Source organism: Medicago truncatula, chromosome 2 (genome assembly GCF_003473485.1).
Source record: "Medicago truncatula cultivar Jemalong A17 chromosome 2, MtrunA17r5.0-ANR, whole genome shotgun sequence".
Lineage (NCBI taxonomy): Eukaryota > Viridiplantae > Streptophyta > Magnoliopsida > Fabales > Fabaceae > Medicago > Medicago truncatula.
In genome coordinates, this window is record NC_053043.1 from 48,101,911 (window position 1) to 48,114,309 (window position 12,399).

At 30.9% G+C, this 12,399-nt stretch overlaps 1 protein-coding gene across 1 annotated transcript; it reads right to left on the reverse strand.

Moving 5' to 3' along the window:
- Nucleotides 1-3,146: 3,146 nt before the first annotated feature.
- LOC11431420 (DNA damage-repair/toleration protein DRT100) lies at nucleotides 3,147-4,907 on the reverse strand. The gene has a single exon (XM_003597406.4). It carries the CDS (start codon nucleotides 4,772-4,774, stop codon nucleotides 3,647-3,649), a length of 1,128 nt encoding a protein of 375 aa, XP_003597454.1. The 5' UTR covers nucleotides 4,775-4,907; the 3' UTR covers nucleotides 3,147-3,646.
- Nucleotides 4,908-12,399: the final 7,492 nt, after the last annotated feature.

The following is a 12,399-nucleotide window of genomic DNA, read 5'->3' on the forward strand; positions in this document are numbered from 1 at the left end:
TTAAGAGATAAAGAGAGACAAATAAATTGAAGAATCATTCAAAAGAAAGAACCATAGTATAACCAAAGTTGGTAAAGAAATTAACACAAGAGTTAACCTCCTTATAAATATATTTCAGTGGGACATTTCAATCGAGAAGATGGATAAGACAAAGAATACTGAGTAGTAGTTACTTGAAAATCACATTCAATAGTAATACTTTGTTCACGTGTGAGCTTAAGACCCAAGAAAAACCCTCAAAACTCCACAAAAATAGCAGTAGATGTTCCAATGTTACAATATAATTATTTGATGAAGTTGTCAAATGAATCTCAAATTAAACCACCGCAAACTCTGGAAAGAGTGGGGGGATTATGATAACCATCGACTTTAATATAAACAAAAAAAAATGTATATAAAAATCTTAACAATAAAAAAGTTAACACTATTTTTCTTTGAAATATGGTCGAGCTCAATTTTCTTAAATAGCTGTCATTATTCTTTTTTATATTTGATTTCTTGCTTTTTAATTCATATTTCAAAGAACAACAACTCAAATTAAAAGAATAACAAATCAAATACAAATTGACGGTAGCTATTTAAAAAAGTTGAGCTAGACATTACTTCAAAGAATCAAATCCATCAATTATAAATGTTTTACTAAATAGATTTATATTATATATTTCAATGTAAATAAGTAAGATATTTTCAAGAAATTCGTAATTCATTTTTTTAATATGTTCTTGACATTTTCATTTTTTAGAAGAAAGCTCTCGCGGTAGTTTTTTTTTTTAAAGAAGCTCTCTCTATAGTTGTTATAAAACAATTAGATTTTTGACCCGTATTCCGCTCGGATTTATTATAAAGGGATTGATAGACGGAATAATGAAATGCACTATATAATTGGTAACGATGAAAAAAATAAGTTGTAAGGTCACGTCTTTCCATTTGCAAAGCTCTAAATATCAAAATATATGATTTTTGTGTTGTGTCTGAAATTTTTACACGAAATAGGTTTTTTTTTTTTTTTTTTAGAGAAACACGTTTAGGGCTTGGTATATATAACCAAGTTTACATAGAAATTAGGGTAGCCAAGTTTGCATGGAAATTAGATTATTCTGTTTGTAAACGTATTAAATAAGTGTAGAAAATATTGTCAAAAAAAAAGGCAACATAATAGGAATGAAATAAAGACATGAAATTGGTTCAAAAAAAAGTGTACAAAATATTGTAAAAAAAAAGGCATGAAATTAGTGCGATGAATTTTTCTAGTATTGTGTACAAAATATTGTCAAAAAAAAAAAAAAAAGGCACGAGGATAGGAATGAAATTGGTGCGATCCATTTTTTTAGTATTAAATAAGTGTACAAAATATTTCCTTAAAAGAGAAAGTGTACAAAAAATTGTCAAAAAAAAAGAGTATAAAATAGAAGGCATCAAACATGATCATTGATATGCTCATAGTTTCTAGAACAAACGTGCAATATCAAATAAATGTATAATATTTCCTTTGAAAAAAAAAAAGGCAAGAGGATAGGAATGAAATTCGTGCGATGCATGTTTTTAGATGGAATTTGTTAGGTTAAATAATTGCAAACCTAATAAAGCAAATGAACAGGAAAAAATTAGGTTAAATTGTTTCAGACATAACAAAATTAATAAATAAAGATAACGCATTGTTCTTGTTATATCTCGTAGAACTAATAGATTGGTTGTAGCTGAATATATATCACTATGATGGTTAAATATAAAAATTTATTTCCTTACTTGCAAGCAAATGTTTTAAAAATGGATATGGAGATCGAACGGTGAGATCTCTAGTCATTGTTAAATTGGTTCAATCAATTTAACCAAGATTGAACCCAATGACAAATAAAAAAGTAAAAAAGAAACACCAAAAAAATGAAAACCAATTAAATAAATTGTGATTCAAGCATGGTTTAATCCGATTCAATCAAACTACAATTCAGCTGAAATTAATTTAACGACCAAACTAGTGTTTTCAATTCAACCAGCGGAATAAGCCGGCAGTTCAATCTGTTTTATCTAACAATATTACACACTCTAAAACTCAAGTAATTATGTGATTGAGTTTAAATATGTAGTGCATAACTAACAACATGTACCTTGATTTTGATGAGAAATTTTATTTATATAGTCAAACAGTCGAGATGATTTAGTTGGATAGTTCGTTACAAGTGTAACTGGACGTGAATTAATCATTGCGATGTGCAAATCATCGTTTAATTGATCGTATGAGTACACGCAAATCATCATTTGGGCCTGTGGCGTTGAGTTCTAGTTAAGATGAACCCTAGCACAATCCTGAATAAAGTTAGAAATATTTTTAGGTCAATTCTATTGCTTTGAGTTTTAGTACAAAGTTACTTTACAGTTTTTTTTAGTACTGCGGTTGTCACTTGTGAAACTATTGCACAACAAGAACAGCGTTTGTATGACATTCATTGGAAAGATTGATGAAGTGGAAAGAAAAAAGCACAAAATGATCAGATTATTGTTGGCCTCTCATCACCACAGAGGTCTTATCTAGCTACTATTTTAGTTTGTTATGTGTGACTCCTAACATTGCTACGTCCTTTAAAAACTGACTTTTATGATAGTTTTTACTCTATAAGCGATGATCTGATGGTAGTTCTTTCTTTTTGGCGGCTTCATTCACCTATCAGTATTCAGTAGAGTACCTTTCCGTGGTCCAACTTAGGACTTAGCTTATGTGGAGAGCCCATCCCAAAAAAATTAGTTCGTTAGATGGAAAAACTTTATGGCTTAAGTACCACATTAAGCACTTGTATTTACCAGATGTAGAACTCCTAACATATTAGTGGCTTTTTTAGTAGATTTTTTTTTATACACGCAGCCAAGTATCAAACAAAACAAATTTAAATGTATGTTTTATAGGAAGAAGGTTCCACGAAGAGCTCGCAATGCTAAGTTTAGGAATTTGCTCAATGCTAGAAAATCAGTCAAAATGAATGCATCGATTTATTTTTGAAATTAAAACTAGAAACAAGAATGACATTTTAATTTGAGAGATTATTGAATTGCAACGCGCAACCAAAAGATAATTTTGTTTCAAATACATCAAAAAACAACTATTCAAAACCCATTTCTCATGGATAAAGATATGTCGAAGACATTCATTATGGTTTACACCTTGAATACCCATCTACTTATTTATCAAGGACCATACATTATAAGATAAAAAGACAAGAGAATAAGAGATGATTACTAGAGTCAATATCACTCGAACAAGAAACATATATAGGACATTACCCCTCTTTTGAGCAAATGTCTCTAGTTGCTATTCTTCCTTTAAGTAATCCTCAAACTATAACCTTAGCTTTAGATGAAACATAAATCATATCACTAGATTGAACATTTGTATTTATATGTGAGACCAAATGTTTAAAACAAGAACTTGCCGAGAATCCCGCAGCATTGTTTGACAACCAAAAATCCACACAATTCAGTATCTTAATTATTGTAACATATGTAAGATATCATGATCATGATGAAAATTACAAACACAAATACAACAAATCAACTAATTAAACTACTAATCAATAAACACAAGACTCTTGTTCCTATTACAAATTATACAAAAATACATATAATTTCTTTCAACACACAAGAAGAGTAAGTTTGTTTAATTAACACCACAAGGTTTAAGTGGCTTCCCACAAAGACAATCATTGTAAACAAAAGAAGAAGCTTCCAAATGATCAAAAGGATCACCAACAGGAATCTTACCACACAAATGATTATAACTCAAATCCAAATGTCCAATATAAGAAGCAGAACCCATTGATTTAGGTATAGGACCCTTAAGATGATTATAACTCAAATCCAAAACCGTGAAATAAGATCTCACACCAAACACATCAGGTATAGTCCCTTCTAAACCATTTCGGCTTAAATTTAAATCACTTATTCCAGAATTAAAAAGACTTATTGGAATGGGACCAGAAATTTTGTTCATGTCCAAATTAAGTGTGGACAAAACCGCCATTTTACCTAGGGACTCAGGTATGGGTCCAGAAACTTGGTTTCTTGATAGATCGAGATCTGCTAAACGATAAATACGAGAAATTGACTCGGGTATGGGCCCGGATAATTTATTACCGCTTAGTAAAGCCCGGCTTAACATTGGAAGCCTGCCGAAGTCATTAGGTATGGGCCCAGAAATCTGATTGTTACGAATATCAAGATGCATCAGGCTTCTGAGATTTGTTAGCGACCGTGGAATGTTACCGGAGATAGCGTTGTCGGCGATGTTAAGAACGGTTAACCGTTGAAGTTTTCCGATGTCGGTGGGGATAGTTCCGGTGAGGCGGTTTCCGATGAGGTCAATGATACGAAGGAAAGGAAGGGAGGATATACAGCGAGGGATTTCGCCGGAGATACCTTTCCAATCGGCGACGGTGAAGCTCGAGAGACGGTTGAGGTGACAGATTGCTGGTGAGATGTAACCGGTCATGTAACCGGTACGGTGGTGTTTTTTTTGGAAGATTGGATCTTCTGACTCGCCGCGGAGGTTGATATCGGCGACGCGGCGGGATTCTTTGTCGCAGCTAACGCCGTACCATTTGTTGCAGCAATCTGCTCCGGTCCATGAGGTGAAGATACCGAGTTTTCCGAGTTGGGGTTCGTGGAGTGCTGCTTTGAACGCTAATAACGCCGCCCTATCTGACGGTGGACATGAATGGACGGTGGCGGTGAGTGCTAGTAGTATTGCTGCGACGGAGATAGTTTGGAAAAACCTAACGCTACTCATGGTTGAAATTGAGGATTTAATTATAGTATAAAGTTTATATTATATATATATATATATATGCTGAAATGAAATTAATGATGAACTTAGTTTATGGTGTTGCGGTGAACTACAGTTTCTGCATGGGGTTTGAGTTTGAGGTTCTGACAACGTAGTTATTATATAGTGTTGAATAATTTGAGTTATGTGACGATTTTGCCCCTTAGATACTGAGTGAGTATCCTGTGAAATCTTGAACTGTGATTTGGTCAATATTTGGCTGTTCTACATTTTTATTCAAACATGTAGTTAAAGACACTCAATTTTTTCATATTTATGTTAAATGTCTTTTTCTTTTTTGGTGGTCAGGTTCGGTTTGAACTCGAACCTTGCATATATTTTTATTCTTTATACTAACTGAGTTAAGTTCAAGAAGATTTATTTATGTTAAATGTCTAGCAGATCAGGCGTAAAACTGGTTAATTGAATAAAGACCAAATATCATACACTTTTGGTTAATATTATAAATAAAAATTTATAATTTAATTTTATTTAATAAATAATATATGTGATTTATAATATTATTTATTGATTGAATCTAAAATATAAAATTGGAGTTTTTGCTTCTAAATAGTTACCGGAAGGTGAATGTGAATTTTATTTTATTTTTACAGATTGACCATTTATTTAGAAAATATTTGCATCGTGGCTTTATTTTCATCAAACTCAATTAATAAATCTTTGTTGATGTTTAAAGTTAAGTTTATGTGTCCAAATTCAACGTTATAAAAACTAGAGTTCATGGTGGATTGTTCAATATGATTTGAAACATCCATGTAATATTAATGTTTTTATTATACTAGTTGAAGAAATTGTAGGAATATATGGGGTGAATTTGGGAGTGTAGAGGATAAGATTGTGGGATTTTTGTGGGGATAGAAGAAAATATGGCGCCAGACAAAGAGATTGAGATTTAAAGGATGCACATGGTGCTCTGAACTCAATTATGAGGCTGACAGTGTTTTTCTTCTATATTTTCAATGAACAAATATTCACTCAATCATGTTAGGTATTTGTCATTAATTACTCACTTCATTCGATTTCTAATTGATGTTTTAATATTTTAAATTTATTTTAAAACTATTCATGTTTTATATGCAAGAAAACTATCGAGTATCATAAGCAAGCACAACCAAATGTTAAAAACTTCAACGAATTGAACATTTGTTATATTAAGGTATGAGTTTGAATCCATAATTCTACACTTTTTCATTCTTAATATTTTGTGATTTTCGATAGTAGAATTTTTAAACAAAAAATAAATAATTATATACCCAGAACTGTCTACTTATTTTTGTAGAGTAGGAGAGGGGAACTGCCTACTTATTAAGTATTATTATTATTTTTTAACCAAAAAAATATGTACATAATTAATGAATTTATTTTGTTACTTGGCTCGTTGATTTTTTCGACGCATTAACGTCGATCTTGTAATTGACTTTGTATATTTTTTAGTTCTATCATTGCATTTTTTGTGATAGGCTTAATAATTTGTTTGATTAATATATTATATTTTAGCTTGTTAAAATAAATATATGTAAGTCTTGTTTTTGGAAAAGTATGTAGGCCTAAAACTTCAACATAAGGAATAGAAGGGAGTGTCAAGTTTTTTTTTAAGCAATAGGAGATATTAAGTTATAAAAATACAATTAGTTTATTTTTTTCATCCATTATTGTTCATTCACGATAATCATTTAGTTTAGATGTATTTCATGTATCAAAGATCTGTCTTAGGTTATTAGAAGCTATGGTGCAACAATTATGGATGTTCAATTTGTAGAGGTGTTATGCAAGATCATATTGGTTTTCTTTAAAAGTCTTGAATTTACGTGATTTAACTCACATAAATTTTGGTATTTTATAATAAAAAAATCAAACTTACATTTTTTTTAAAGAAAATATCAAACTTACATATGTAGTCATTTAATTAAATTCAATAACTTGCTCATTTATCTTTTTATGTTATTTTAACTCTTTTCTTCGTTTGCATATGAATTTTTAAAATTTAATATTTATATATAAAAATAGATGAAAACCACGTATTTAAAGATCGAAAACTCGCAGGAAATGCAACCATAGATATGAAACTTGAACATTCATATACAAATATATCAAAATATGTTAAAATGACGTTAAAAAAAAAAAAAAGGTCAGGTCATTATCTAAGTAAGAAAGGACCACAAGTATAACATTGGGTTTCTTTCGCTGTCCTGCTGTTTGTATATTTTTCCCAATGATGGCACGTATAGGCTTTTCCATTATAATAGCTAGACTTGGTTGAAAATGGAAAGTTTATTTAAAATTTGGTTTTATTTTTAGATAAATTAAAACAAATATACAACGTGATATTGCATAATTGGACGATGAATACCCAACTAAACTTGATGAGTGCTACAATTTCACCTTTTAAATAGAAATCCCTACTATACAAAATTTACTATATAACCTTTGATAATTGATACTCATATGATATCGGGTAATAAAGGATGGACAATTTAAGAACCAAAATGAAAGTTAACGAATTTGGGAGGGTACTTGTGCAAATAAACGGAACCCTATCATGCTCCATCCATCTATACCTAAATGAGTGAACCATCAAATTCGTCCTTGAATTTTTACGGGTTGTCCAAATTTATCCCTCTATTATGCGAAATATCAATTTAATCCTTGAATTTGTCAGACATCATCAAAAAGGTTCATCCATCCAAGTGCTTCGTTAGCCATGTTGATGTGTCGCCCTGCATGTTGAGTTGTCTTGTACACGTGACAAGAAGGAAGTCACGTGTTCAAGGACTGATTTGATTGAATTGGAAAAAATTCATTTTCACTTTTTAGACTTATTTTTTCTCTGCTTTTCCCATTTTGCCTCTGCATTACCCATACCTCCTTCTTCACATTTCAGTCAGAAACATCAAAAACATCATTGATCCTTCTCCTTCCCGCTAAAACTTTCCCCATTATCACCCCTCCAAAACATCATCATCTCCGGCGATTATTACGTTTTTGAAGTTTCTGTGTTCGGCTGTGATTAAAGGTAACACCTTTCCTGTTGTTTATCAAGTTCCCGTGTTCGTATTCACCCTATTTTTGTCCCTTTTTCGTTTTTTCGTTTTAAGTTTTGATCATTTTGTTTATGTGATCGTTGATGCTTGCCTTGTTCTTTGTCTACCAGAAAATGTTGTGTCTGGAAATGCAGAAAGTGCAGGAAATGTTGTTGCAAATGCTGGACAAGTATGACACTTAAATTTTAAGGATCGATTTGACAATTATTTAATTAATTGAAGGACTTATATAATTGATTATGTCATAGTCTAAGGACTAATTTGATTGAATTTGCAATTTCAGGGTGTTGCACCAAGGAGGTATGGTCTTAGAGGACCAGTTCTTTCAGCTGATAGGCCTAAGCAAACACCAATGAGGGATCCTGCACCAACTCATCCAACTCCTCCTTCCATAATTAGAGTTCCATATCCAACCTATGGTCCACCCGGTTCGAATCAACCTCAATTCATGAAGTTTATACCAACCCCCGGATTTTCAAAGAAGTGAAACTTCATGAAGTTTAAAATATGCTTTTGGATTTGTAATATTTAGGCTTATTTGAATTATGCCACATAGTTGGGTTTCCTTTTGCTTATCTTTTTTTAAGACTCGTGACTTGTTAATGCCCCACAGTTCGGTTTCTTTTGCATATGTAATGTCTCATATTTATGACTTATGACCTATGATTTTGCCTAAGTAATATTTCAGTTTCAATTTGTGTGTTCTGGCTTTTTTACTCCATTTTGTACATATTGCTTCAATGATCAATTTGATTTCTGATTAAACAATTAAGGGACTTATTTGATGGGTTTTTAATATAACGTATGGATCTATTTGATAGATAAAGAAATAATTCAGGGACAAATTTGATGAAAATATTATTATAGAAGGGTTACATTTCTGAATCATCTTCAACCTCTTTTCATCACCATTAAACTTGGAGCTTGAAGATGAAGCTCGACTTTCATAACAGTTTTTTCCCATATTCCCACCCCCTATCATTTCAGATTTTATTTCAATAGTTTTGCTTCAAGAAATTTTGAGGATTCTGGCTTTCAGGGTCTGAAGTTTTTTGAATTGGGGAAGAACTCGACTTTCATAACAGTTTTTTCCCATATTCCCACCCCCCATCAATTATTATTGGTGGAAATTTAGGTGATTTTAGAGTGTATATTGCAGATTGTGTAATTAGGGTTCCAATTTTATACAATTGGGAAGAAAGAGCCGTTGGGAAAGAAGAGAGCAGTTTGGGAAGAAACCAAAAAAATTTCTGCAAATCAATCAATTTAGTCATTCGAAATGTTTGTTATTTTCGGCCAAATTAGTCCATGCCTACGTAGCGTCTGACATGTGAGAGGTTAACGGTCACGTCAGCCCTGTTAACGCTCCGTGTGAACAGAATGACTAACTTGATTGACATTTAACAAATTCAGAGATTAAATTGATATTTCGCATAATTGATGAACGAATTTGACTGATCCTTAAAAATTCAAGAACGAAGTTAATGATTCACTCATAGCTAAATATTTGTCTCTCTACCTCATTCTGCATTTCCAAGGAAAGAAGTAAAATACCATAATTAATAGACTTCAATTTAAACCTAAATATCCCATGGTGGCCCGTGAGATAGCAATTATTTTCCGGTGTCAGAACCTGAATCTGTGAACTAAAGTGCAGGATTTATACTAGTGTGGTCACACCATACAAGTACAACCCACTAGCATTGTATTTGTATTTGTATGATGATACTTGTGTGACTGTGAATCATGCATGTGGGTTGTGATAGATGTACTATTACCTTAATCTATAAATAGACATGGCTTGGAATGGAGACCATACTCGTAGATACCTACTCGAATTTGTCCTCACTTTAACTAAGAAAATGCACTTTAACTAATAACTAGATTCATATTTGTGTTTTTCGTAAATTCAAAACCAGAAGTGAAGATGGAGACGTTGATACTTGCTCCACCCCAAATTTGAAACTTGACTCTCCTTAGTGAAAAATATTTATATTCGTAACTATTTTTTATATATCTTAATAGTGTAATATGATGAAGAGTGCAATTGACAATCTGTCATTTGATGATTGATGTGTGTCTTTTTTTTAACTGAAAAATTTATTAATATTCAAGTTTCTGCACAAGACAAACAGAGATCGACAAGACAGAAACAACAAATAAATGACATTGTATGTAGCTAGGCGGAACACTCAAATATCTCAATCGTCAAAAACATTAAAAAAAATGATAACGGATCCCACATAAAATAGTGATATCTACGTGAATTTCATCCAATAAGAAAGTAATTGTGATAACATGATAGAAAGAAAATACTCCTAGCATTTTTCTTAATGAATAAATGCAATGGTTAATTTTATCAAATAATGGCAATGGCTAATAATACTACATACTCTATAAAAAATTCTTAATCTACACAGTATTAAAAATACTACATACTCTATAAAAAATTCTTAATCTACACAGTATTAAAAAATTTCAACTTATCGTATGGAACAGAAGAATCAAGTAGGAGTATCAAACAAAAACACTCATCGGGAATATTCAATAATTTTCATTTGTTACTCTGCATTCAAGAGAAAGAATCCAACAATCCAGTAATGGGACAGTAATGTTCCAGAAAAAAACCTTATCTGCAAGATTCCGTGTTTCGTCATGGGAACTATCCAACCATTGAAAAATTTTGTTTGTTTCAACTGAGATTCAGCACAGGACCTGACAGTTAGGTAAGGTGGTGTCAAGCAAACTTATTTAACATTACTACTCCCTCTTTTAAAATGAGTGTCATTTTAATAAAAAAAATTATTTTAAAATGAATGTCATTTTTAATTTCCAATGCAATAATAATTTTTTATTTTCAATTGTACCCTTCAATTAATATTATGTTACACTACTTCCAAAGTATTATTGTTTTTTTAATAAAAACAAACAAATAGTTGATTAGGATAATTTGGTGAAATTGCTACTGCATTTGACTACTTTATTCAATTCCTTAATATATGTGAAATTAGCTAAAACGACACTTATTTTAAAACGGATGGAATATTAAACAAAGAATTAGTGAAGATATACAAGACAAAGCATCCAATTTTAATTTAATTTGACTAGGTAACAAAGAGAAATGTTTAGAACACGCCCCTTCTAACATTCTTCCTAACATTTATTATCTTATTAGGTAAAAGTGAAACCAACTTAGATTCCAATGATCATAAGTCAACTTTATATGAAGTTTGTTTTTAGAATGTAGATCGCACATGAATTTCACTCAATAACGATAGATGATCGAGAGAGTATTAAAAAATAGAAAATTCTATGGTGAAGTCATGAAAATGATTTTTTTGGTGAAGTTAAATGATCAACCATTGAATATTTGTTTATTTAATCCATGTCACGTCATTATATGGTGTATTGCACATTGCCCATAAGGTGTGTCATTACATCTTTACTTATTGTAATTGTGTCCCCTGATTAAATCAAAATTAAACATAGATTCTCATTTGTGCACTAAGATTGAAATTTTCCTTATATTTTGTATGAGAGCTGATTTGTAATAAAATAAAACTTAATTTTAAAGTGGTCCATCAACATCACACTAGCTGACATGATATCACTATTAACTAAACAAAATAATTTTTTTAAAAAATCAATTTTTCTGACTTCACCGTAGAAACCCCCTAAAAAAATATCTATAACACTTTTCGTCGACAAAACACACGATCCCACCATTTTTTTTAGTGTGAGATGATTTTCAACAAGCATGTGTTGTCATGTGCGGAATTATCTCCCCAAGATGGTTGGTCATCGGTCCTGGATTCTCTTTTGTTCTCTAAGTAATTTCTCAGTGCCGCAATGACTGGTTTATAAAAATTGTCTTAATATACTCCGAAAAATTAACAAAACGTATTTTAGGACAATTACTTCATATGTTCTAAAATAGCTAACTAAATGTTTCACATTTATCAATGTAAAATTTGGAAATTTAATATTTTTATTTGCTATTAGTAAAATATAAAAAGTTGATATTTTAAAATTATTTATTGTGATTAATCTATCAATGTCTTATATGTTATTATTTGTTTTTATATATTAATAGAAAAACATAGTCAATTTGTCAAAACTATGAGATCATTTGTATCTAAGCGAGTTTCATGAAGAATCATTCCTTATTTTTCTATTCATTGGACAAACTATAATGTGGTAGTGTGGGTAGTAAAAAAATGGTTGGAGTATATTAAACAAGCCACTATATCATCAAATAAAATTTTGATAGCTTAATTGCAGTTTTAAGACTTTTTTTCATCTTTTTGTAAAATCGGTCCTCCTATTTTAAAATTTGACAGTTTTGGTCTCTTCACCATATTTTTTTACTAAAAATGGTGATATCATAAGTTTTAAATGTTGTGGTATATTATCTAAAGATGAGAAAATATCAACTTTGATAAAATCGTAGAAAATTCTTTTGAAAACTTAATTTAAAACATGTCATATCATCATATTTTCGACAAAATATTATATAAAAGGACCAAA

What these genes read in the sequence shown, in the direction of transcription:
- LOC11431420 (XM_003597406.4), bottom strand. Translation starts at nt 4,774, where the DNA reads ATGAGTAGCGTTAGGTTTTTCCAAACTATCTCCGTCGCAGCAATACTA.